The sequence below is a fragment of the Phascolarctos cinereus genome, unplaced genomic scaffold, assembly GCF_003287225.1.
Source record: "Phascolarctos cinereus isolate Bilbo 61053 unplaced genomic scaffold, phaCin_HiC Scaffold_726;HRSCAF=1367, whole genome shotgun sequence".
In the NCBI taxonomy this organism is placed as follows: Eukaryota; Metazoa; Chordata; class Mammalia; order Diprotodontia; family Phascolarctidae; genus Phascolarctos; species Phascolarctos cinereus.
The window spans coordinates 373,975,563-374,001,652 of record NW_027556098.1 but is presented as its reverse complement, the minus strand read 5'-3'; the positions used below and the strand labels follow the sequence as shown (position 1 = coordinate 374,001,652).

The 26,090-nt window shown below is 48.1% G+C and overlaps 1 protein-coding gene across 1 annotated transcript; it reads left to right on the top strand.

Annotated features, from left to right (window-relative positions):
- Positions 1-1,959: 1,959 nt before the first annotated feature.
- LOC110206099 (selenoprotein N-like) lies at positions 1,960-25,662 on the top strand. The gene is made up of 12 exons (XM_020983155.2): positions 1,960-2,208; positions 3,135-3,252; positions 5,571-5,740; positions 7,082-7,294; positions 7,833-7,957; positions 9,420-9,557; positions 11,547-11,628; positions 15,250-15,438; positions 16,264-16,369; positions 16,599-16,711; positions 16,843-16,944; positions 22,067-25,662. The coding sequence occupies exons 1-12, from the start codon at positions 2,029-2,031 to the stop codon at positions 22,235-22,237; spliced, it is 1,707 nt and encodes a 568-aa protein (XP_020838814.1). The 5' UTR covers positions 1,960-2,028; the 3' UTR covers positions 22,238-25,662.
- The last annotated feature ends 428 nt before the right edge of the window (positions 25,663-26,090 follow it).

Below are 26,090 nucleotides of genomic sequence, written 5' to 3'. Positions count from 1 at the left end.
CTCAGACACATAACACTTACTAGCTGTGTGACCCTAGCCAAGTCACTTAACCCCATTGCCTAGCAAAAACAGAAAACAAACAAATAAATGTATAACCTGTGCTTTTACTTCAGCTATGAGAACATTCCTCACTCTGAAACTGATTAATTAAACCACTTGATCACTGGCACTCCTGTCTCTAGGTCTGATTTGTGCAGCACTGAGTACTCTCAGGTTAGAGAATGGCTCAGTAAAAATCCTGTTAACACTAAGATAGGACTATTTTAGCATTCTATTTCCTCTTCTGTTAATCTGGGCATCTTAATTTTTTGTCACTATTCATTCATTTCACCTAGATTTTCAAGTTTTACTGACATATAATTGGGTGCATTCACCCTTTTCATTTTTGATGCTAGTAATTTGTTTTTTTTCTTTTTTAAATCAAGGTAACCAATGGTTTAGCTATGTTTTTTTTTCATAAAACCAGCTCCTAGCTTTATTTATTAGTTCGATGTTGTTGTTGTTGTTGTTTCAAACTTTCAATTGTATTACTATCTCCTTTGATTTTCAAGATTTCCATTTTGTTGTTTAATTGGAAATTTTTCATTTGTGGGTTTTTTCCTTTTTTTTTTTTTGGTTGCCTGACCAATTTGTTGATTTGCTCTTTCTCTCATTTCTTAATATATGCTTTTAAAGATATAGAGCTCCCCCTAAGTACTACTTTGGCTGTATCCCACAAATTTTAGTATGTTTTCTCATTGTTGTCATTATTCTTAATGAAACTGATGCTTCTATGATTTGTTCTTTGACTTCTTCATTCTTTAGATTATTTAGTTTCCAATTCATTTTTAATCTATGCTTCTATGACCTTTTATTGAATGTAAGTTTTATTGCATTATGGTCTGAAATGTAGACTTTTAATATTTCTGCCTTGCTTCCCACCACTGGTGTTTCATCCACATGGGATCTGGGCCTCTCTTCTCATGCTGTAGATCTCTCTATCTGACCTCTAAAGTTTTCTTGGGCTGGAAGAGTTGTCACCTTTGACCTGACCTTTGGTTGCCTCTGCCACTCCAGAGTTCAATTTAAGGCATTATCTTAAAGTTGTTTGGAGGGGAATATTGGGAGAATTCAGCTGAATCCTTCCTCTAACCCATCCCAGAAGTTTTTGGCTAGTCAAATTGATAAGAAAATGTATGCCACAATTCATTCTATCATTGGGTAGAGAAGGGGAAAGGCTATTTGATTTTGTAACTCTAGTGGACGGTCAAATACAGCTGACAAAAAGAAGTGCAGTAAAATCTGAGAAAGCAGATGCAACTAGACTGGAACCAAAATGCAGGGGTATGGCAGGCCGTGAAGACCTGGAGGCATGGAGAGTTGGTTTTGATTATGAACAGAAGCTGCCAAATGTGTATCAAGTCTTCCTAGACATAATAAGCTGACCTGAATGTGATTTACACGCAGCAAAGAATGATCCAACTTGGGAAAACTCAGCTCAGTCCAGCTAGTAGTGGAATTCAGTTAACACTAAAAGTGACTCAAATAATATTCATTGAAAAAAATTTTAACTATAGTGTTCATTAAATACCTAAACGATTTGAATTCTCAAACTGTAACAAGCAAAGCAATGCTAACGTGAGTGCTTTTAGTTTTCTGTCTGGAATAGAATGTCCTTTCAAGTGTGGACTGCAGACACCGGGCAAGCAATCACCTCGGCTTTCTCAAACTCTAGGACAAGATACAGTTTCCTCATCTGACCCGCTCCACTGGGTCACACGACTGAACATTGTCCGGCCACACCCTCTGCCCCACGGGGCCAAGCCCATCCCAGGATGATCCTCCTCCTCCTCCTCCTCCTCCTCCTCCTCTCCTCCTCGGAGGGTTCTCCTCAGCCCCAGCGCGTGGTCCTAGCCTCGGCCCCGCCCCCGACCAGGCCCCGCCCTCCCGGCTGCCCGGCGTGGCTCCGCCCTCGCCTCACAGCGGGGGCTCGGAGGGGCCTGGCTGGCGCCGAGGGGCCGGATCCCGGGAGCCGCCGCCGTGGTCGCCATGGTCCGAGCCCGCAGCCCCGGCCGGCAGCCCCGCGGCCCCCCGGATGCCCCGGAGCGCCCGGCCCGCTGGAGCCTGGTCCTGCTCGGGGCGCTCTTCGCCGCCATCGCCGCCATCGCCGCCGCCGCCGCCGCCCGGGGATACGCGAGCTACCGGGAGGCCCAGGCCGCGGCGCGGAGGGTCAGGCCCTGCCTGGGGAGCTGGCGGACGGAGGGGCTGGGGGGCTCCGGGGGCCCCGCGGGGCCGATGGGGGGAAGGGGCGCCGCCCGCCCGCCAGGCTGTCTGTCTGTCTGTCTGACTAACGGTCTGGCCAGCCGTGTGACCCGTGTAGGTCGGCTGGTGTCCGACCGAGGGTCTGCCTGAGTGTGTGCCTCCCCCCTCCCTCGGGTCCCCCTCTTCCCTTCTCTCTCCCTCTTCTGTGTCTCCCCTTCTCTTTTCCCCTCCCCTTTCCCCCTCTCTTCTCTCTTTCCGTTTCTGTGTCTCTGTCTCTGTCTCTCTCTCTCTCTCTCTCACACACACACACACACACACACACACACACACACACACACAGAGAGTCTAAATTTCTGTCTCCCTCTCTCCTCTCTTCTCTCCTCTTTCCCTGCCTGAGCGTCTGTGAGCCCGCCTCTGGGTGCCCACCCGTCTGGTTGTCTCTGCCTGCCTAAGTGTCTGTCTCTCTGACTGCCTGAATATCTGTCTCTCTGCATAAGTATCTGTCTGCTTGTCTGTCTGTGTTTTTCTCTGAGTGTCTTTCTCTCTGAGTATCATCTGAATGTCCACCCACCTGAGTGCCTACTTCTGTGTGTCTGTCCAGTTCTCTGATCCTCTGCCTCTCAGTCTGCATGCCTGTATTGAGTGTTTATGTGGCTGAGGGTCTGCCTGCCTACCTACATGCCTCGAGTGTCTCCCTACCTGTCTGAGTATCTATCTGAATATGTCAGTGTCTTCCTACCTGCCTGTCTGTCTGTCTGAATATATTTGTCTGATTGTATGTCTGGTCAGCTGGCTACCTATCTGTGTCTGCCTGATTATCCTCCTGTATAACTCTATAACTGCCTTCTGATTGTCTGTCTGAATGATTATCTCCCTATTTTGCTCTGAGGCAGGAGGCAGCATTAAAGTCCCTGGGGACAGAAGGCCTGTTCCTCTTCTCCTCTCTGGATTTAGACAAAGACCTGTCCATCAGCCCAGAAGAGTTCAAGCCCATTGCTGAGAAATTCACAGGTAGTGGGAGAGGGCTGGGTATGGGTGGATGAGAAGGATATGAAGGTAGAGGGTAAGGGAAGCAACATCTCTGCAAACAGGCAGCCAGATAGTATAATGGCCTGAGTGTTGGACTTGGGAGTCAGGAAGTTCAGATCCTGCCTTAGACACTCACTAATTATGTGACCTTGGGCAACTTAACCTCTCTTTGCCTCAGTTTCCTGTTCTGTAAATTGGGGATAATAATAGCAGGTATCTCCCAGGATTGTTGTAAGAATCAAATGGGATAACACATGCAAAGTAATTTACAAACCTTAAAGCAATATATAAATGCTAGTTTTTATTTTTATTATTCACAACTCCCATTGCTACCAGCTAGAACAGAACACTATTCCCCATCTTCCCCCTCCCCTAAAAAAAAATATTGCAGAAGCTTAACAGATCTTTTTTGCCTCACCTGGAGAAGTAGGAGATAATAGGCATAGGTCTGGAATGAGGGCATAACCAAAAATAAAACTAGAAATATAGGGTGGCACCAGATTTTGGAGGGCTTTGAATACCAGACAAAAGAATTTGAAGTTTATTTAGGAACCAGCCAGAAGACTGGCCCCCAGTAACTCACGAGGATCATTTGTCACAGTGGAAAGAACACTGAACTTTTAGAGTCCTGGGACCTGAGTTTGAATCCAGGCTTATTACATGTATGCCCTTGGTAGTCACTCACCTGTGAAATGATAGGGTCTGACTAGGTGACCCCTGCAGCCCCTTCCAGCTCCAGCGCCGCTGTGGGAGGCTCACCTGTGGGAGGCTCGCCTCCGTCTTAATTGAGGATGCTGGTGGACGTGCAGTCTGGTATCCCATTGAAGGAAGGTTATCTAGAATATTCATGGGATGAGCAGAACGGGGCTTTTGTCCTAAGTTGCACCACCTTCCTCCTGCCCAAGCAGCTTTGCTGCTGTCCCCAGCCCCTAGGGTGAGTGCAGGCTTTCTCTGTCATTGTCAGCCTTTGTGGAGGACTTCATTATGGTGCCTTCAACACTGAGGATTCGGTTTTGTTTTTTGGTTTTTGGGTTTTTTTTCCAGCATAAATGACTTATCATGTCGATTTTGGCTCTTTTTCCTCTCCGTTCTCCTTGTTGCTGGAGCAATCTGAGGTCATCCTCCGCCATCCCTTTTAATGTGTCCTTTCTCCTTTCTGCTTGGACAGGCTTCCTTTCAACAGTTCAGTTCAGCCTACTTTCATTAAGCCTGCTGGGGACAGTGACTGAAGTCCTCAGCTTTACAAAGCTTGGTGGTGGAGTCTTGTGTGCAGGAAAGTTCTTAGTCAGTGTCTTCTGGATTCCTTTGTCTTCTGAGCTGACTCTGAGGTCTTTTTAGGTCAGGAAGTTTATTTCCAATTTTTTCTCCATATGTATTCCTCGCTCACATTCATGTAACCCACTTTCCTCACAGCCTGGGAAGGAGGCTGTTATCATTCCCATTTTCTGCCATCCTGCTTCTTTAGGCCCAAGCTGCTCTCCTTCTGCCCTAGGATGTTTGTTGATCAGAGGCTGTCCATTCTCAGTCCACAGCTTCTCTCCTTTGCTGCCATCTGCCTGTTCTCCTTCGTGTTCAGTCTGTTCCAGTCCGTCTTCCTTTTGCGGAATCTCTGCTCTGAGAGTAGCTGGTATGTTCTTTTCTGAAGGGGGCTTTTCCTTATGTTCACCAGTTTCTCGACATCTTCCTTTAAACCGCTGGTGCCCCTTTGCATAGTGACTATCTGCCTTCATTTCTTTAAAAGTGGTTTTTATCTGTTCTGTCTCATCTATTGATATTTCCTCAGTTGGTTTTGTTTTGTTTGTTTTTTTCAGTTCTTTCTTGGCAGGTGGCTTCTCCATCTTTTTGGTGCTGCGCTGTTCTCTGGTATTGTAGGATTCTTCAAACTGGACCCAGCATTACCTTTTTTTCCTTGGCTTGAGTGTTTTCTGTTGTTAGAAAGTTCTTTGTGTTTTCAAAGCAGTTTAGATGGGGCTAGTCTGGAGTGGACATACATGCACACGCGCGCGCGCGCGCGACACACACACACACACACACACACACACACACACACACACACACACACACACACACACACACACTCTGCAGCTTTTTACTTTACCATCTTCCCCAAAGTCTTCTCCCTCCTGTCTCTGGCCCAGCACTGTTAAAGAAATGGCCTCACAGATGGGCATGTTCGCCAGTAGGATGGGGAAAGGAATGAAGATGTGGGGTCCCGTCCCACCAGGATAGGCCCTGAGGCTCAGACACACACAGGTTTCCCCGTGGCAGGGCAGAGCATTAATTCCATCTGTTCCCCCTAGGGTCGATGCCTGTCACTGACTCTGAGGAAGAAGAGAAGCCCCCACTTGATTCCAGTGAGATGCTGTACGTAGAAGAGAGCCTGTTTCCAGAGGAGAAGCTGTCCGTAGTGGCCCGATTCCAGCCCCTGCTCCTGGAGACCATGACAAAGAGCAAAGATGGTTTTCTGGGGGTGAGTAACTAGCAGGCAGTGGGGATCCTGAGGTGTCTGTCTCTTGCTTTCTCCCCCCGTCGGCCTGACTTGGGAAGCGGGGATGTGCAGGGTGTCATGCTGCCTACCCAGGAGGACGTGGGCCAATAGTCCTGTAGCCACGCTGAATTTTTTCATGCTGGATTTAGAGTCCGAGGACCAGCTTCAAATCCTGCCTCTTCTCATTTAGTGCCTGTACGATCTTGGGCGGGTCAGTCTCCTCCTCTCTTAAGTAAAGAGGTTGCCCCCGGCAGTCTCCACCCTCCCTTCCAGTACCAAATCTAGGATCGTTCAGTCCCCACCAGTGGAAGTAGAACCGTGAGGCAGCTAATCCTGACGTTGTTTTGATTTGACTCTGGGATACATTTTGATGGTGTGGTTTTATTGACTGCAGACCTCCCATCTTGTAATGTTTACTCTGATACAGCAATGAAATGATACTCCCTAAGTACCCAGGACCCCAGAATTGAAGGGGTGGGCTGAAGTTTTGCTGGGTTTGGTGGTCAGCCAGCCTGCATTTAAAAATCTGTGGCCAATCATCTGTAAAGTAAACATACAGGTAAATGAAAGAGAGAGCTGACTTACCACATACAAAAGATGCTGACTATAGAGCCCGGGGCCCACAAGTCACCCTAAAGCCCTAACGAATCCAGCTTTCCTCCCAGCCATTCAGGAGAGGAAAGCCCCACAAGAGGTTGTGTCTGTGGTTTGAGGAGATACGCTTTAAGTTCATCTCTCTGGGAGCTGCTGGGGCAGTTTTCGCTGCCTCACCTGGCCCTCCCCCTTTTACTGACAGCCTCATCTCCGCCTCTGCTGAAGAATGGGCTCTAGCAGAGCAGGCCTGGTAGAAGGGTGGGGGTACGGCTGGAGAGGTGCATGGGGGCTTCAAATTGTTGTTTGCCCTTTGTTCTCCAAGGACATCACGTCAGGAAGGTGATGCCATGACATGCCAGTGAGTTGGGTTTAAGTGAGGGAAGGCTGTGCAGAGTCACCAGCCTCACTGTCTTCTCCAAAGCCAGCTGGGTCCATTGGCCAGATGTAGCTCAAGACAACTGGGGATGGCCCCGGGGGCTTCAAATACCAGGCAGTTAGAGGCCAAGTGGCTGGGAGTCAGAACTCTTACACAGCTGGAACACAACTGCACAGGACCAGTCACTTCCTGCCTCCCACCCTCATGCTACTTCCAGATTCTTTGGTGAAGGCCCTGGTTATGCTCCTGAACCTTCTGCCAGGCAGAACCACCCCAGTGGCCTGCCAGTGGCTAGGTGGACCCAACTCTTCCATCTCACAGCTCTGTTCACCTGACCCTTTGCCGCCTCCTAGGTTTCTCATCTTGCTCTGTCTGGGCTTCGAGAATGGAAGACCCCTGCCTCACAGCTCATGGAGTTCTCTGCTCGCCAGTTCAAGCCTTTCCTGCCCCCCAAGGGCAACATGGAGCTGGGAGAGCCCTGGTGGGTTATCCCCAGTGAGTTAAGCATCTTCACTGGATACCTCTCTAACAACCGCTTCTACCCACCTCCTCCCAAAGGCAGAGAGGTAAGGAAGGGACTCTAGCTCCAGAGTTCCTTAAGAGCGGGGACTGCCTCCATTTTCTATTTCTTTCTGTTACCAGTTCTTAGCACAGAATGCGACACATAGTAGACACGTGCTAAAAGCTTTTCCATTTCATTCCAAGCTTCTGGGAACAACTGGAGGAAGTAGGGGAAAGGGCATGGACCTTTCTAAAACTAAGCTACCTAAGTCAGCAGAGACCCTGGAGCCCTGGGACAGATGCAAGCATCAGATCAGGGACAAGATGGGGGGTATTAGGTGAGCTGTTGGGGTTGATATGGTGTTGGGCCACTTGTTGAAGACCAGCAGGCTCCTGAATAGTTCCCATGCAGCAGTGGTGGAGGCATGGGACCCAAAGGAGAGGAGCTTCCAAGTGTTCCAGGAAGGGCACCTTGCCCCAACCCATTGGCAAATGGAATGAAGCAAAAGGCCCTGCCGCCAGGTGCCAAACTAGCACTGAGGCCCATCCTTAGTGAAGGAGCTCTGGCCAGCCTCTCAGGGGGCTGTACCTTGTCTCCCACAGGTCGTCATCCACAGGCTGCTGAGCATGTTCCACCCAAGGCCCTTTGTGAAGACCCGCTTTGGGCCCCAGGGCGCAGTGGCCTGCCTCATGGCCATCAGCGACTCCTATTACACGGTGGCTTTCAGGTGAGCACTGGCCCCTCTGGTGATCCAGGATGGGGGAGGGGAAGGAAGACAAGACTGTGGGGCAGGGAACTGCACTGGAAACACCTGCTGTTCGAGAACCCGTCTTCCGACGCTGCGGGGAGGCTGCATCACGTACTCGTGGATCGCATGGATGCCATTCTCATGCTCCTCACATAGCCCATCCTCCGAGGGCTGAGGGGAGGGCAGAGGCTCTGTAATAAGCTGAATGGGAGCCTTGATTGGACCACGGGACATCCGATCACTGTCCTGGGGAAAGTTACCTGCAGATTTCAGTTATCTAGGTCATGCTGCAGCAAGAGCTGCCTTTCCTTAAGTTGTGCAGTACTTTTGTCCTCGGGCAGGTGGAGCCAGCTTCCTCCAATTCAGCAAGCATTTATGAAGCGCCTGCTATGTGCCGGCCGTTGTGCTAGGCTCTGGGGATAAAAAAGTCAAAGGTGAAACTACCTCTTCCCCTCCACTTCCTGTCCCGCTTCCTCTTTCCACAGAGTCCTCTCCTCTTCACAGAACTTTTACCTAAGAAGAAGCAGAGGTGTCAAAGGCAGCCTGACATCTGCATGTGGAATGCAGAAACTAGATTAAAATATAATTGGGAAGCATTTAAAAAAATAAATAAAAGTACAGCATAACCAAAATAATGTTACATTTTAAAACTAAGTCAATATGAGGCAGGAACAGGGATCCTTCTGTATGGAGTGGCCGCCTTTCTGTTTAAGTTTGACACCACTGATATCGAAGATAGAATGCTGGGCTTGGAGTCAGGAAGATCTGAATTCAAAACTAGCCAGAAACGCTAATTATACGACATAGGTCAAGTCACTCGACCTCTTCAAGCCTCAGTTTTCTTATCTTGAAAATGGGGGGAAGCACCCACCTCACAGGGTTGCTCTGTAGATCAACTAAGATAGCATCTGTAAAGTGCTTCACAATGTGAGTACTATATAAATATCAGCTGTTGTAGTTTATCTCCTGCCCTTCCACTCTCCCATGTGACTGAACTGAACCTCTCCTGAATGGTTCACTTCACCTGAGGCAGCCTTTGCAGGGGCAGAGGAGGACACTCGGTAGCTCAAACCCTGCTCTTCCTCCCAGCCATCCCCAGGACTCAGCTACTTCCCATTCTTGCTTGTGTTTCCTTTTCCTCCAGCCATGGGATCTATACTTAATTCCAAATTAACAGACTCTCCCATTTCCCTTTCTGGTTCTCTTGAACCAGAGCTCTGTGTGAGCTCTGAGGCATGTGAAAACAGCTTTGTCCAGTCCTGTAAGGTGTAATTTTTCACGGTAAAGCACCTTGTGTTTGTAGAAGGTGTCGGATATGTAGCGGGAAGCCAGAAAGGGGATTCTGACATCCTCTGCTGAAACCCTGCTACCCTCCCTCAGCCCACTGTGGAAAGCAACTAGTGCCTCCTCCTAGCTGTGCCTCCTTCCCTTCCGGCCACAGGATCCATGCTGAGTTCCAACTCAACGAGCCACCCCACTTTCCCTTCTGGTTCTCTCCAGGACAGTTCACTGGGCACATCATCCTCACCAAAGATGCCACCCACGTCCGTGAATTCAAGCTCTTTGTGCCTAACCACAGGTAGGATCCTGAGAGAACTTGGCTAGGGGATCGGGAGGCCCAAAAGACATGTATCCCTTTGGGGTTTTCTGGGAATGTGGGGCTCTGGCTTGTGCCATGTTGGTAGCTGCTACCACTATCTCTTTCAGTTCCCCTTCCTCACTCCCTGGAACTGATCTGTTGGGAGGGATCTGGAGCCCAGCTGCTTTAGCCAGGAGGAAATGGGGGGGGTCTTAAGTGGGACATTGTGCCAAATCAGCCCCGTGCGTCAGCCACCTGCTGGCATCTGGCTCTTCCATCAGTGTCTCTAACCTAACAATTTGCACTTGTCCCCAACGCGCTTTGAAACAACTGCCCTGGGCCCGTCTTGCCCACTTTCTTTGAGCATTTCTGCCATCACCTTCCCTATATAGAGAAGGGAACAGGAGCATAGTGCAATGGACGGAACCCGAGGCCAGGAATCGGGAATCATCTCTTCCCAGCTGCACTACTAGCTCGTGACCTCAGCAAATCACTTCTCCTCTCTAGTCTTCAGTTTTCTCATCTGAAAAATGAGGAGAGTATAACCCTGCCTTACCTACCTCCCAGGGATGGAGTGAGGGGGAAGCTCTGTGCAAATGTGAGGTAGGGGAAGTAGCTCTGAGGCTGTAGAGCAGGCCTGCTCCAGAGGATGGGCTGGAAGAGAATGGAGGGGCAGGGGACTCCCCTGGGCTGCCTTCCCTGCACCCCTCAGGCATTACCTGCCCCCTCCCCAGTAAAGAAGGAAAGGGCCGCAGATGGCTGTGATGGAATGAGAATGAGAAAATTGGGAGCTGGGCTGTGGGGGGGGGGTGGAGGACAGGGGTCAGCGGGGCTACCAGACTGTCCTCATATAGACCCTCCACCAAGTCACAAGCCCGATTCCCCTCTTGTTCTGTGTGCCCCACCCAGAGAGAGATGAAGAGCTCAGAGAGTCCTCTGAGCTTAGAGTGGACGTCAGGGCTCCAGTTAATGTGACTGCAGGCCAGCAGAAGGGCTGGGGCCCTGAAAATAATGTTACAGAAGTACTGCTGAACTGGAAGTCAGGAAGGAGAACTGCAAATTATGGCGATGATGGGGCAGCTAGGTGGCGCAGTGGATAGAACTCTGGCCCTGGATTCAGGAGGACCTGAGTTCAAATCCAGCCTGAGACACCTGACACTCACTAGCTGTGTGACCGTGGGCAAGTCACTTAACCCTAATTGCCTCACCAGAAAAAAAAAAATGATGGCGATGATACTTAATAGGTAATGTGACCAGACCTCACTTTCATCATCTGTAAAATGGGAATATTTGCATTGCCTAGTTGTACACCTTCTAACGATCTCTGCCTTAAGGGCTCCTCAGTCCTCCCAAATCCCCACCTGAGGTTGTTCCGCTTCACCCAGGGAGAAAGTAAGTCCTAGAGCTCCCCCAAGTGGCAGATGCAAACATTGCTTCAGGCCAGAGAGAAGCTCACCATCTTAGAATCCTTCCAGCTCAGAGGCATCCTTAGGCACACAGCAAAAACCCTGGAGAAGGTGTGAATGTCAGGTAGGCTGCCCCAGCCACCAAGGTGCATGTGCAGCACAACCTCAGGATACCCATCCTCAGGGAACTGAAGAGCTAAGCTAAGCGTACAGATGTTTAACCCTAGGCCATGTCTCCAGAGCCTTCCCCTCCCCTTGGGAATCCCACCCAAACCCTGTTCTTACTAATAGAGTTCCTACTTGGGCCTTGACCTTTCTGGCCATCCTCCTATCCCATAGCTCACCTCTTCTGCCAAAGAGTCGGACCCTGTACCTGCATTAGTCCTTTTGCCTAACCCTAGAGCTCCATTTTCTAGCCAGCTTTCTTAGTCATGGCCCCATTGATCTGGTGATATGGCCGGCCTGGCTGTGAATGTGGAGACTGGTGTTGAGAGGATAAGTGACTTGGCCCCTAGTGAAGAACAAGCCCCTTTTCTGTCCTACCCCTACTTGGCTCCTTATTCAAACAGGTTCTTCCTACCAGGTCTCTGAATGTGGACATGGAGTGGTTGTATGGAGCTAATGAGAAGAGCAGCATGGAAGTCGACATTGGTTACCTCCCTCAGGTACGCATGGCTCTGCTGCGTTGGCCAGGCCCATCTGCACCATTTCCGCAGCTCCCTGTCTCCATCCTCTCAAGTTAGTTATACTACCCAGGGCCTAAATTTTGTCTGGGAAGGTCAGAGTATAGCATCTATTGCCCCATCTCCCTCCTAGCTATAGAGTAAAAGCATTGATTGGGAGGGCATAGGGCTCCACACTTACCTGTGTAAGCTATGAGAGGAGATATTCACTCTCTGATTAAGAGGAAGCTTGTTCCCTGCTGAGGTACAGCTTAGAAGAGCCAAACCCTGGCATGTCCCCCTAGGATAGTAGCATAAGGACTTCTGGTCAAGATAGCTGCCTAAGGGGGCAGGCAACCCAGCTCCCGCATAGTTTACTCCAAAAAAACCTAAAAATAGTACCAGACTTAGTAACAATTAAAAAATCCAGTCAGTAACACCACGAAGTGACTTTATCTACTCCAGAACTACTCAAATGGCCGGAATCCCACAGGCAATAGAAAAGGGGGCCCTGCCATCAAAGCCCAAACCAGAACAGAAAAACAAGACAGAAGCTTCCTAGCATGACCAGAGACAGACCAGAGATACTTGTAGCCTGCAGAGGCTCTTTTAAGGAGGCAGCTAAAGTGGAGAGCTCCCACCTAAAAATGCCTAAAGATCAAACCAAGAAAAGAGTTATTCCATAACAACTAAAGCAGACATTCAGAGGAATAAATGGACTATATTAATACCTAGAAGAAATTCAGCAAGAGATGAATAGTTAGATAAAAAATCTGGGGACAGAATTGGAAGAATAGCTTAAAACAGAAAATGGTAAACCTTACCCAAGTAACAGATTCCCTGAGAGCTAGAATAGACCAAACAGAAATTAATGACTCTATTAGATAGCCAAAAAAAAGAAAAGAAAAAAAATTTTAAATAAAAGAAAATGTAAGGTATATGATAGCAAAGATAACTGACCTGGAAAACAGGTCAAGAAAGATAATTTAAGAATCACTAAACTCCCTGAAAACTATGATTTAACAACAAAAAAAATAAAGCCCAGACACTATATTTCAAGAAATCATAAATGTAAATTGCCTAAATATATTACAATCAAAAGGGAAAGTAAAGATAAAAAGAGTCCACTGATAACCACCCAAAAGAAACCCTAAAAGGACAAGTCCCAGGAATGTCTTAGTCAAAATCCAAAGCTTCTACATCAGAGAAAAAAATACTGAAAATGGCCAGAAAGAAAGAGGTCAAGGACCAAGAAATAACAGGCAGAATCACACAAGACCTGGCAGCTGCTACCGTAAATAAGAGGAAATCTTAGAATAGAATAGTCCATAAAAGATAGAGATTTACAACCACCAACAACTTACCTTACAAAGCTGAGTGGGGAAATGGCCCTTTAATGGAATAGAAGAGTCATTGGGAAGGCACTTGTCCCCTGAGAGATGTGTGTGGCCTGCTAGGATCAAGGGTTTTGACTCTGTAGGCTCAGAGATAACTCCGCTGTCTCCTTTACTATGTAAATAACACTATTTTATTGGGGGGGGAGGTTTCGGGGGGAGGTGTAAGCCAGTTCTCTGGATAAGTTACAGCCTTGGTGTTAGCAGTTATTCCATTCATGGTGAAATGTCAAGAGTCTCTTCAGTAAGAAGGCACCTTGGTCTACTTGGTCTACTCACCCTACCTCTGTAATAGCCACCGATTCCATTCCAAGTCACCTACATCCTCAGACCTGCTGCCTTAGCTTGGCTGCTGCCGCCTCTTCAGCTCTGTCCCGTCCCAAGGACTTGCTCCCTCTTCCTGCCAGCTGCCTCTGGGGGCCTCCACCAACTCGCTCTTTATAAGAAGGGAGGCCAGCTACTGTTGAGGGATCCCTGCCTCCATGTATGTTGGTGTGACTGGAGTTAGATAGACCTGCTTTCTGAGCAGTGCCTCCTCTAGCATCTCCTATTGACTTTGTACGCACCACCATTTTCTCTTCCATTTGGCAATTCTGCAGTCACGTGGGGGTAGCACAGGAATCTCTTCTCTCTCAGACTCCCTAATATTCCAAAATTAGCATCCAGTGCTAATCAGGCCCGTCCCTCCACAGAAGCTTCTCCTAGAAAAGTAGGCCTCCCAGGGTAGTAGATTTTAAAGACCCATAAAATGCTTCCTCCACATTGGGGCAGGTCTGAGGGAGTTTGATTTGGTCAGTCTTCTTCTCAAAAGTTTTCAGTGGCTCCCTATTACCCCTAGGACAAAATACAAACTCCTCAGCCTAGGATTTGAAACCCACCCCAGGCTTGCTCCCACCTTTCTTATCTCCTAGTCCACCCTTTCATACATTCTACATTCCAGTCAGACTGGCCCACACCTGGGTGCCGTACATGACTTTCCATCTCCTGCCTCTGTACCTCACACACCTGGATTGCTGTCCCTCTTCCCTATCACTGCCTCTCAGCATCCCTAGCTTCCTTCGGAGCCAGGCTCTGCCTGAGCCCTTTCCTGATCTCTCCACCAGTGCTTTCTGCCTCTTCACATTACTTTGTATTACTTCCCAAATCCTTCTGGTAGAGTATAAGCTCCTTGAGGGCAGGAACGGTTTCGTTTGTGTCTGTATTCCCAACATCTGGCACCTACCACATAGATACTTGATAAATGGCTGTTGAAGTGTCCAAGAGAGGCCCAAGGCTTGATGTTTTCTCATCTCCATGTCAGAGTTCAGCCAGGTGTCCTGCTGGCCATTCCTAGGTCAAGACAAAAGGTGCCTTCATATGGCAACACCTGCCCAAAGGTCAGAGGTTGGGATGTCTTCACCTTTTACGTTGCATGGATAGACTCCTTGGGCAGTCTGGGGAAACCCATGGATCTTTTTTCAGAATAAGGATTTTAAATGCATTAAATAAAATAAATAGGATTACAAAGATAACTAATTATATTGAAAATGTAGTTATCAGTCTTTTTAAAGTTCATGAGCTTCCTGATAAAACCTTGTTTTCAGAAGAAATGTAGAGTAGGTCTCTCCCAAGGTTTTTAAGGACAAGAATAAATGTTTTGTTGATGCTTCTTTAAAACGTGATCACTTCAACGTTCTGACCATGTCTGACCAACCGTGTGCGCTTCATTGCCCACCTAGAGCCCCCGTCTCTGTGCTGCACACCTGATACGTGGGAAGGGCCTTTCTTAGTGCAAGCAGGACGCGTATGAGCCCTTCCCATTGTTCCTTCCGTCCTGGGGACAGTCTTGCACTGAGCCAACATTTCTCATAACTGACCATTCGTATTTGCAAGAGGTGGCAGTCTGGCACAAAAATGCAGCCAATCTGATTAACCCATCTAGGGATCACACCTACCCCTTGGCACCGTGCTTGTCTAACTAGCCATGTTTAACTGGTTCAGACTCCTATCCTCCCATTCCATACAGCTCTGTAGTCAGACTGATTTCCTTGTGCATGTCTTAGATCAGCTGTGTTTAGGCACGGCCTGTCTCTTCCATTCATCTGATCTGTCTGGTACTGGCTTCCTCTGCAGTACCCCCACAATGCCGGAGCCGAAGCCCTAACCAAAGGGCTTGCTCAGCCCCACACGGAGCCAGCACCACTCCTTGGGGCTCTCTCATTCATCACTGGCTGCTTCGTTTTCCTCACAGATGGAGCTCGAATCCCAGGGCCCCTCGGTGCCATCTGTGATCCAGGATGAGAATGGCAATGTGATTGACAGCCGCCTGCCTTCTGGGGAGCCCATCCAGTTTGTGTTTGAGGATATTGTGTGGCAGCGGGAGCTCAGCTGGGAGGAGGCAGCCCAGCAGCTGGAGCTTGCCATGTACCCATTCAAGAAGGTGAGGCCTGACCAGAGCAGAAGACAGAACCCCTTCCTAAGCTGACCCTTCAGAACAGATGTTTTTGGGAGCTCCTGGGAGGACGAGAGCTGGGACCCACCGAAGTTTGGGGAGCTCCCGGGGGGACGAGAGCTGGGACCCGCCGAGGTTTGGGGAGCTCCTGGAGGAACAAGAGCTGGGACCCGCCGAGGTTCAGGGAGCTCCCGGGGGGACGAGAGCTGGGTCCCGCCGAGGTTTAGGGAGCTCCCGGGGGGACGAGAGCTGGGACCCGCCGAGGTTCGGGGAGCTCCTGGAGGGACGAGAGCTGGGACCCGCCGAGGTTCAGGGAGCTCCCGGGGGGACGAGAGCTGGGTCCCGCCGAGGTTTAGGGAGCTCCCGGGGGGACGAGAGCTGGGACCCGCCGAGGTTTGGGGAGCTCCTGGAGGGACGAGAGCTGGGACCCGCCGAGGTTCGGGGAGCTCCCCGGGGGACGAGAGCTGGGTCCCGCCGAGGTTTAGGGAGCTCCCGGGGGGATGAGATCTGGGACCCACCGAGGTTTGGGGAGCTCCCGGGCTGGAAGGAAATGGGATTTCAAAGCAGGAGGGCAGGCAATGGGAAGTTCTCCCGCCAGAACTCAAAGTTCCACGGGCTTCATGGGAGGAAGCTTTGCCAGGAAAAGAACGCGCCTGTGGTCCCTGCCTTAGCCTTGGTCAGTCGGTCAATAAGTATGTGGTCTCTGTGAAGAGAGGATAACCCTGACCATAGGGCAGGGAGCTCTTGGTAGAGAGGTGCCAAGAGGTCCCCCCAACAGCAAAGGGCTCTCAATCTCCATCTCTCCTCCACTAGGTCACCTACCTGCCGTTCACTGAAGCATTTGACCGAGCCAAGGCTGAAAACAAACTGGTGCACTCCATCCTGCTCTGGGGGGCCCTAGATGACCAGTCCTGCTGAGGTGAAGGGCTGGGATTGGCCAGGAGAGAAGTGGGAAGGGCGTGGGCAAGGAGAGGGAGTTCAGACCACCTGTCTGAGAAGACAGCCGATTCATGCGGTGGAGTTGTGAAGGACTCGATGGTCACGAAGATGGTTAGAGCTGAGTCCCAGTGGAGACTGTGACTAGTCCTTAGCTCTTGGGGTGAGGTACATTATCCCCTAAATGATATCCTGCTTTCTCCCTGGAGCAGGTTCAGGGCGGACTCTCCGGGAGACAGTCCTGGAAAGTTCGCCCATCCTCACCCTCCTCAACGACAACTTCATCAGCAGCTGGTCCCTCGTGAAGGAGCTGGAGGAGCTTCAGGTGAGCAGGGCTGAAGGAGGCCCCTCCCCCGGCTCCATGGCACTGAGGGAGAGCACTGGGGTGGGGGTGGGGGGGCGAGGTTTCAGGACTGAGCCACCCAACTATTTACTGTCCCACTGTTAACTCCCTAGAACAACCAAGAAAATGAATTCCACAAGGAGCTGGCCAACCTGCACCTGGAGAAGTACAGCTTCCCCGTGGAGATGATGATCTGCTTACCCAATGGGACAGTGGTATGTGCCCCTCCTCACTTAGCTGCCCGCCTGTCCCCCTCACACATCGGTTGAGCGCCTGCTGGCTAATTGGAGGCAGAGGAGGGGGGACAACAAGACTTACCGCTCCCCACCCACCCCTGTGTGGTGGTCGTAAGTGACCGTGGCCAGACACTTCACCTGGTGGCCGGCTCTGCAGTGAGCCTTTCTCCGCTGACCTTGGGTGAGCTCCAATGGTGCATGGGTGGGGGGGGCTCTTGGGAGCTCCTCCTTAGGAGGCGCTGCCACGGCCTTCCAGGGCCCAGGCTCCTGCCATGCCCTTCCACAACATGTAACAACAACAGTGACAATGGTCAGCATTCATATAGCGTGTGCTGTGTACCAAGCACCATGCCAAGCACTTTCCAAACATCATTTCATGTGATCTTCACAACAGCCCTGGGAGGTGGATGCTTTTATTATCCCTTTTTTGCAGCTGAGGAAACTGAAGCAAACAGATTAAAGTGACTTGCCCAGGGTCACAAAGCTAGTAAGTGTCTGAGGCTGGATTTGAACTCAGATCTTCCTGACTCCAGGCCCTATGCTCTGTCTACTCTGCCACTAATTCCTGCATCAGAGGAAGGCTTCAATTCCAGAAAATCTGCTCACATAAAAAAAAAAATTAAGGGAATCATGAATTGAACAATTATACTGACAGAGCAGTCAGGAGAGGCTTCCTAGCTGCAGGGAATTCTGATAACAGCAGGGATAGAGAGGACATTCCCTGCAGGAATGTGGCAGAGATGGAATCAGGGAACGAGTGTGACTTATTAAAGGGACAGGGAAAAGAAAGCCACCCTAGAGTAGAAGGTTTATAGGAGGAGTTAAGGATGGAGAGACTTGAAAGCCAGGCCATCTGGATTTGGTATGAAAGGGAGAAATGATGATAATAATGATAAAAAAAATGTATTATGGCACTTTACAGTCTACAATACATTTTCATATATTCTTTCAATTCTCACAACAGCCCTGTGAGGCAAATTATTCCCATTGTACAGATGAGAAAACTGAGGCTGAGAGAGGTTGAATAACTTGCCCAGGATCACATAGCTAGTAATTATCCTGGGAGAGGTTTTGAACTCAGGGTTTCCTGACTCCAGGTTCAGCATTCTATCCACTATGCCACCTAGTTGCTTCATAGGTTCTTGAGCAGGAGAGTGACATGATCAAAGCCAAGGTTTAGGGTGGGAGAGGAGGAACATCTCTTTTTCCTTTGTATTTATTTAATATTTTATTTTTTCCCAATTACATGTAAAAAAACCCCAATTTCTAACTTTTTTTTAAATGTTGAGTTCCAGATTCTCTCCTTCCCTCCTTGCTTCTTCTTGAGAAAGCAAGCAAACATGTTTCTATATTAGTCATGTTGTAAAAGAAAACACCAAGAAAAAATAAAGTTGAAAAAATTCTGCTTCCATCTGCATTCAGACTCCATCAGTTCTTTCTGGAGGTGGATAGCATTTTTCATCATGAGCCCTTAGGAATTGTCTTGGGTCATGGTATTGCTGAGAATGTCTAATTCATTCACAGTCGATCATCATGCAGTACCGCTGTTACTGTGTACAGTGTTCTCCTGGTTCCGCTCACTTCACTTGGTGTCAGTTCATGTAAGTCTTTCCAGGTCTTTCTGAGAGCGTCCTGCTCATCATTTCTTATAGCACAGTAGTCTTCCATCACAATCATATACTGCAACCCATTCAGCCATTGATTGATGGGCAGCCCCTCAGTTTCCAATTCTTAGCCACCACAAAAAGAGCAGCCATAAATATTTTTGGACCAATAGGTCCTTTTCCCTTGTGTTTTTTGTCTGTTTGGGATACAGACTTAGTAGTGGTGTTGCTGGATGAAAGGGTTTTATAGTGGTTTTTTATAGCCCTGTGGGCATCATTCCAGATTGCTCTCCAGAATGGTTGAATCAGTGCACAACTCTACCTGCATCAGTGTCTCAGTTTTCGCACATCCCCTCCAACACTTGTCATTCTCCTCTTCTGTTAAATTAGCCAATCTGATCGGTGTGGGGTGGTATCTCAGAGTTGTCTTAATTAACGTTTCTCTAATCAGTAGTGATCTGGAGCATTTTTCATATGTCTGTAGATAACTTTACTTCATGTGAAAACTGCCGGTTTATATCCTCTGACCATTCTTCAGTTGGGGAATATCTGAAGGCTTTTCCTTATTTTTATAACACTGACTCCGTTCTGTATGTAGTTGAGAAATGAGGCCTTTCTCAGAGACACTTGCTGTAAGAAATCTTTCACAGTTATGATTCTGTTGTTGTTTAGTCATTTCAGTCGTGTCCAACTCTTCATGACCCTATTTTTTTTCTTGGCAAAGATACTAGAGTAGTTCACCATTTCTTTCTTCAGCTCATTTCACAGATGAGGAAACTGAGGCAAACAGGGTTAAATTACTTGCCCAGAGTCACACATCTAGGAAGTGTCTGAGGTTGGATTTGAACTCAGGTCTTCCTGACTCCAGGCTCAACACTCTATTCCCTGCACTATGTATTTCTGTTCATCCTGTTTTTCTTCTTGTTTATCCTATTCTCTCTCTCCTTTCACCCTATCCATCCTCAAAAGTGTTTTGCTTCTGACTACTCCCTTTCTCAATTTGCCCTCACTTCTATCACTGCCTCCCTTCTTTCATCCCCTTTCCTCATTACTTTCCTGTAGGGTAAGATAGATTTCTATAGCATACTGAATGTGTATGTTATTCCCATCTAGAGCTAATTCCAATGAGAGTAAGATTTAAGCACTCCTCCCTACCTCCCCCATTTCCCCATCCACTGTAAAAGCTCTTTTGCACTTCTTTTTTGTGAGATAATTTATCCCATTCTCTCTGTCTTTTCCCCTTCTCCCAATGCATTCCCTTCTCATCCCTTAATTTTGTTTTTTGAGATACTATCCCATCATATTCAACTCATACCCATGACCTCTGTCTATGTATATACTCCTTCTAGCTACTGTAATAATTGTAAGGTTCTTAGGAATTACAAATATCATCTTTCCATTAAGGAGTGTAAACAGTTTAACCTTACAGAATCCCTTATTATTTCTCTTTCTTGTTTATCTTTTTAGGCTTCTCTTGAGTCTTGTATTTGAAAATCAGATTTTCTATTCAGTTCTGATCATTTCATCAGGAATGCTTGAAAGTCTTGTATTTCATTGAATTTCCATTTTTTTCTCCTGGAGGATTATACTCAATTTTGCTGGGTAGGTGATTCTTGGTTGTAACCTAGCTCCTTTGTCCTTTGGGATATCATATTCCAAGCCCTCTGATCCTTTAATGTAGAAGCTGCTAAATCTTGTGTTATCCTGACTGTGGCTCCATGATTATTTGAATTGTTTCTTTCTGGATATTTGCAGTATTTTTTCCTTGACCTGGGAGCTCTGGAATTTGGCTACAATACTCCTGGGAGTTTACATTTTGGGATCTTTTTCAGTAGGTAGTCAGTGAGTTCTTTCAATTCCTAATTTATCCTCTAGCTCTAGGATATGAGGGCAGTTTTCCTTGATAATTTCTTGAAAGGTGATGTCTAGGCTCTTTTTTTATCATGGCTTTCATGTAGTCCAATAATTCTTAAATTATCTCTCTTTGACCTTTTTTTTTCAGGTCAATTGTTTTCCAATGAGATAGTTTACAATTTCTTCCATATTTTTTTCATTTGCTTCCATTTATTTTTTAAGGAATTTTTTTCTTCAGTGAGCTTTTATACCTTGTTTTCCACTTGGGCAATTCTACTTTTTAAGGTGTTCTCTTCAGTGGATTTTTATGCCTCTTTTACCATTTGGCCTATTCTTTAAGGTATTATTCTCTTCAGTATTTTTTGTGCCTCTTTACCAAGCTGTTGACTCTTTTTTCATTATTTTCTTGCATCACTCTCATTTCTTTTCCCAATTTTTCCTCTACCTCTCTTGTTTGATTTTTAAAATCCTTTTTGAGCTCCCCCAGGAATTATTTTTTTGGGCCTGAGACCAATTCACACTTTTCTTGAGGCTTTGGATATACCAGTTTTGACTTTGTTGTCTTCTTCGGAGTTTGTGTTTTGGTCTTCCCTGTGATCATTGTGACTCTCTGTGGTCAGGTTCTTTTGTTGTTGTTTGCTCGTTTTTTAGCCTATTTCTTGACTTTTTACGTTAAGGTTGGGCTCTGCTCCCAGGTTGAAGGGGGCACTTTCCCAAGTTTCAGGCTCTTTGTGCTGTTGTTTTCAGAGCTAGTTATGGGATTCTGTAAGTTTTCAGTTCTTCCAAAGTGGTATGATCTAAGGAGAGGTGTGTTTACTATTCTCCTGGCCTGTGATCTATGAGAGACCACAAGCACTGTTTTCTGCTCCAGAACTGTGACCAGGGTCTCTGCTCCCCTGGGGCTATCCGCTCTGATGTGCTAATTCTCCTTCTCACCCTGGGACTGCAACACAGGACTGTGACCCTGGTCTCCATGTCTGGGTAAGGGAACAGAGTCCTGACCCCAGTGCCAGCAAAAGGACCCCTGTAATCTCCTTGTGACCAGTTGGCCGACCCCCTTAATGTCTGTGGGCTGAGAGCTATGAAAGCTGCTGCTGGCTTGCCAATGAATTGTCTGCACCAGACTACACTCCATTCTCATCTCAGTGCAGCAGATCTTTCCTGCCAACCTTCTAGGTCCAGCCAAAGAGCCTGGCTTTTCAGGAAACCAGTAGAAAAAGACTGAGCATTAAAAAGCCATAACTATTAGAGAAAACAGGAAACCAAGCGATCTGCTCTTGGAGCTGCACCTTCCCCGCCTCCCTTTGCCAAGGCCCCCTTCCCGTAATCACCCCATCCCTTCTGTGGATTCTGCCACTCCAGAATTTGTTTTGAGGCATTATTTAAAGTTGTTCGGAGGGAATGTGAGACAGCTCAGGCAGGTCCCTAACTTTTCTCCACCATCTTGGCTCTGCCCTCCAGGAATACCTTTTACTGCAGGGCTCAAGCCAAAACTACAGCTTTCCCATCCTGTTAACCAGGGAGACCAGAGCAAGAACATGATTTCCGCTGCCTGTTTCTGAGTGGCTAAGAGTGGGATCCAGCCACGCTAAGCCTTGTGAGTCCTCTGCTTAACCCTCTCTTACCTGTTGCTTCTTTCCCAGGTGCATCATATTAATGCCAATTACTTCCTGGACATCACTTCCTTGAAGCCAGAAGATATTGAGACTGGTGTCTTCAGCTTCTCATCAACCTTTGAAGACCCATCCACAACGACCTATGCACGATTCCTGAAGGAGGGACTTCGCCGAGCCCAGCCCTTCCTTCAGCCCTAGGACCCCAGCCAAAAGGGCACAGTGCTAGATGAACTTTCTTTTTCTAAGCTGGCTTCTTTCAGTCCCCAGGTGTGACTGAAATTCCCCATCAGCTACAAGGACGGAGTTGAACCTAAAGCCAGAGTGCTCCTTCACACATTTCAGTCCCACAGAACTGTTTCCACAAGATGCAGCAACTGGCCTTGGCCTCTCTGGAAACCCCAGTGGTGGTGTAGGGCTCCCTATTTCAGGTTCCATTTCTTCATGTTTCCTCCAGCTGCTCCTGCTTTGAGCCCTAAATATTAATTTAGAAAAGAAATAGGATTGGCATCTAGAGTTTCCTGTGGGGAAAGACCCATTCTGGTGGCCCTGGCACCTGAGGACTTGGCAGCCCTGGGACCCTTCCTTTTGTTCTCCATTAGGGCTGTCCTATTGCCTCTCGTTTTTCAAAAGCAAGCAAAGCATCAAGAGAAGAATCCTGTGCATTTGGGCTGAGGAGCATCGGGGAAGGAGAGCTGGGCTTCGGTCTGGAAGGCACCAAGCTGCGTGCCTGTTGGCAGCTGCCTCACCCTCCGTTGTCCTTCCTGAACAGCCTTTCTGCTCCCCTGAAGTCTGCCGTGACTCATTCTCTTTATTCTCGTTTTCTCCAAGATGCGGGGGAGTTGGCCCAGGCCAGACTGCCACCTGGTTCAGGTCAGAAGAGAAAGGGAGACTGAAGCTAGATGCAGCCGTGTCACCAGAAAGCCCCTAAGGGGCCACACTGTCTGGTCTCTGTTTTTCAGTGAGAAACCAGGTTTGGGTAGAGACCAGGGGCACCCTTGAAGAAGATAAGTCATGAGAGGACCAATGTAGAAGCAGTGCAAGACCTGAGTGGCCAGACCTCATGCCTGCCACCCTCCTCGGGGGCCTCAAGGACAGAGTGCCTGTCCTCCCCACATGCCGTTGGGTGTCCTTTGCTTGTTTTCTGGCCCCTTGAGTGACTGTCCAGCAGCATGGTAGCCCCACAACCCCGCAGGCCAAGTGCCTGTTGGTAAAGCAAGGAGACCTGGCTCTTAAGAGTTGAGCCAAGCACTGCGGCGCTGGCCTTGAGAAGTGGAAATCAGGACGCTTCCCCTCCCATTCAGTTCAGTCCTTGGGTGCTCACCTGAGTGCAACCTTGACTGCACAGTATGGTAAAGGGAAGAGTCTAGATGTGGAGGCCAAAGAGCTGGCTTCAAATCCTGGATCTCCTCATCCACATGAGTCACAATCAGGATTTCAGAGCAGGAAGGGACCTCGTTGGCCTCCTGGGTCCACCCATCCTCAAAAAAGAGCCCCCACTGTACCCAACCAGTGTCATCCAGCCCCTCGTGAGGAGGAAACCCATTACCTGCACGTTCCACCCTTGATAGTCAGGGAGTTTTTCCTCATGTCAAGCCTAGTTCATGTCTGCTTCTTTGCAGTTTCTACCTGTTGCTCCTGATTCTGCCTCGTGGGGCCAGGCAGGATAAGTCTGATCCCTCTGACAGCTGACAGCCCTTCAGGTGCTTACTGTGCGCTTACTGAGCATCAACAAGCCCCCCTTGCCCCTCCAGGCCTGCTTGAACAATGAGGAGGTCGGATCAGATGATCTGAGCAGTTTCTTACCATTTTAACTGATCCAGTCTCACTAGACACCACCTCTCTAGCAAACTGAATGAAGCTACTTGTTCTGTGTGGCTAACTAGACTCTCAACACCCTCTCAACCCTAGCCGGAGGGCCCCTCTCCCAGCAGAAGGATTTTTGCAAGTGATCCCAGTGGGACTTGGTTTTGGTTTGGTTTTTTTTTTTGGCTTTTTGTTGAGGCAATTGGGGTTAAGTAACTTACCCAGGGTCACACAGCTGATAAGTGTCAGGTGTCTGAGGCCTGGATTTGAACTCGGGTCTTCCTGAATCCAGGGCTCTATCCACTGCACCACCTAGCTGCCCCTCAGTGGGACTTTTTAGTCCCAGCTCAAGAAACATTTATTAAGCACATCTAGTGTGCAAAGCACTGTGAGAGTCTACCAGCCCAACACAGGTTCTTTTCAAAAGAATTTGATCCAGCCAAACAGCCTGGCTTTTCAGGAAACCAGTAGAAAAAGACTGAGCATTAAAAAGCCATAACTATTAGAGAAAACAGGAAACCAAGCGATCTTCTGCTCTTGGAGCCACACCTTCCCCGCCTCCCTTTGCCAAGGCCCCCTTCCCGTGATCCAGGTCAGGCCACCACTTCTTGAGTTGGTATTCAAGGCCATGGTGCTGGAGCACCTTTTTTATATACATATAAAAGTATTTTTCCTACTTGTACTTTCTAGTGTGCACAGTTTGTAGATATTTTTGATAACTCCACTGAGGAGGAAGAGGGACTAATGTTCTCTGCCTGTAACTGTTGTTTATGATGGCTTGATCCTAAATCCCAGATGGGTCAAGCTTGATGTCTTCTCGACAGTAACTGGAAGGGAAAGAAAACTCTCTTCCTTCTCTTCACATTTTTAAACATTCCTCTGGGGGAACACATCACCATTGCTCAATGATTACTTATCTGCCCTTCATGTCCTTTCCCTAGGGGTCCCCCATCCAGATGACAACATCCTTAAGTCTGCAGTCCTAACTAGGCCAGTGACTCCCCCTATGTCAGGGGCGACAGCTGACCACTCCCCTTTAAGGCTGAAGAAACATTTCTTTGGACCCACTAGCCTAAGTTCACCCAAGCTCTCCCCAGACTCCAGGAAAGCATTAGTACGCTCTCAGATGCCAAGTTACATTGTTGAGCACGATGGAAGCCCATGCGGTTCCTGGGTCAACTCATCTAATTGTCCGTGGCATTAGTGAGTATTAATATTACCACTCTTTTATTCTGTTCTTCACCCAGTGTCTGCAGCCCAGCAACAACTGAAAGGCAAGGTTATTTGCAGACCAAAAGGTTGAATGCCTTCCAGACAGCTCCCTTCTTGGAAAAGGAAGAGACAGAGCAGCTCAGCTCTGCTTCTTGCTTTGCCCTTCTGAGATGTGATGCTGTCTATCCACGGTATGGCATGTAGAACAGGCTGTTGTTGATCAGAAAGCCGGGAAAGAGAAGCAAGGTGCTTCCCCAGCATTTCCCGAGTCGTGTCTTAGGCAGAGTTTGAAGGGTGTCCAATGTATGGGCTAAAAAAGACCGTAGAATTCACTCTGTCTTGCCATTCAGTGGTGGAAGTAATAGAGGGTTTGCATATCAGTGAGCTGAAAACCCATGTGATTAATTGCTCCATTTGATTATGGTATTGGCCTATTGAGTATTCCTCCTCCTTTTTAACTAATGTCTCCGTACACTATAGATGGGACCCAGAGCCTTAATCCTGAAGAACATAGGGGGTGAGCCTCCATCTCATGTTCCCCTTTCGCCCTTCCCTCTGTTGTATACCAGTGCCATCCTTGTGTGTTCTAATAAAGTTGTGGAAATGTTCATGGACCAGTGTGCTATCCTCTGATGCTGAGCCAGTCTCCTGCCACTTGTGATTGGTAAAAGAAAAAAAGGTCAGGAGGAACAAGATATTTCACATCTCATCCTGAAAAGCCAACTAACGGCATAGCCTTCAGGAGAGATGCCTAGGGTATCTCTCTGAAGAGAAGGGACCTTCAAGGAAAAAACCTCTGACAAGGAAGCAACTTGTTTACAACAGCAAAAACCCCCAATCCAATCCTGTCTGATCTTGGCCAAGTCATTTGGGCCTCAATTTTGTAGCCTGTTAAATGAGGAACTTTCATAGGCTCAAAAGAGCCTTCAAGATCCTCTAATTGGACCCCTTCATTTTACTAATGAGGAAAAGAAGGGTGGTAACAAACATAAAGAGAACAGAAATTGTACCTAAGTCTTCTGGCTCCAAATTTGTA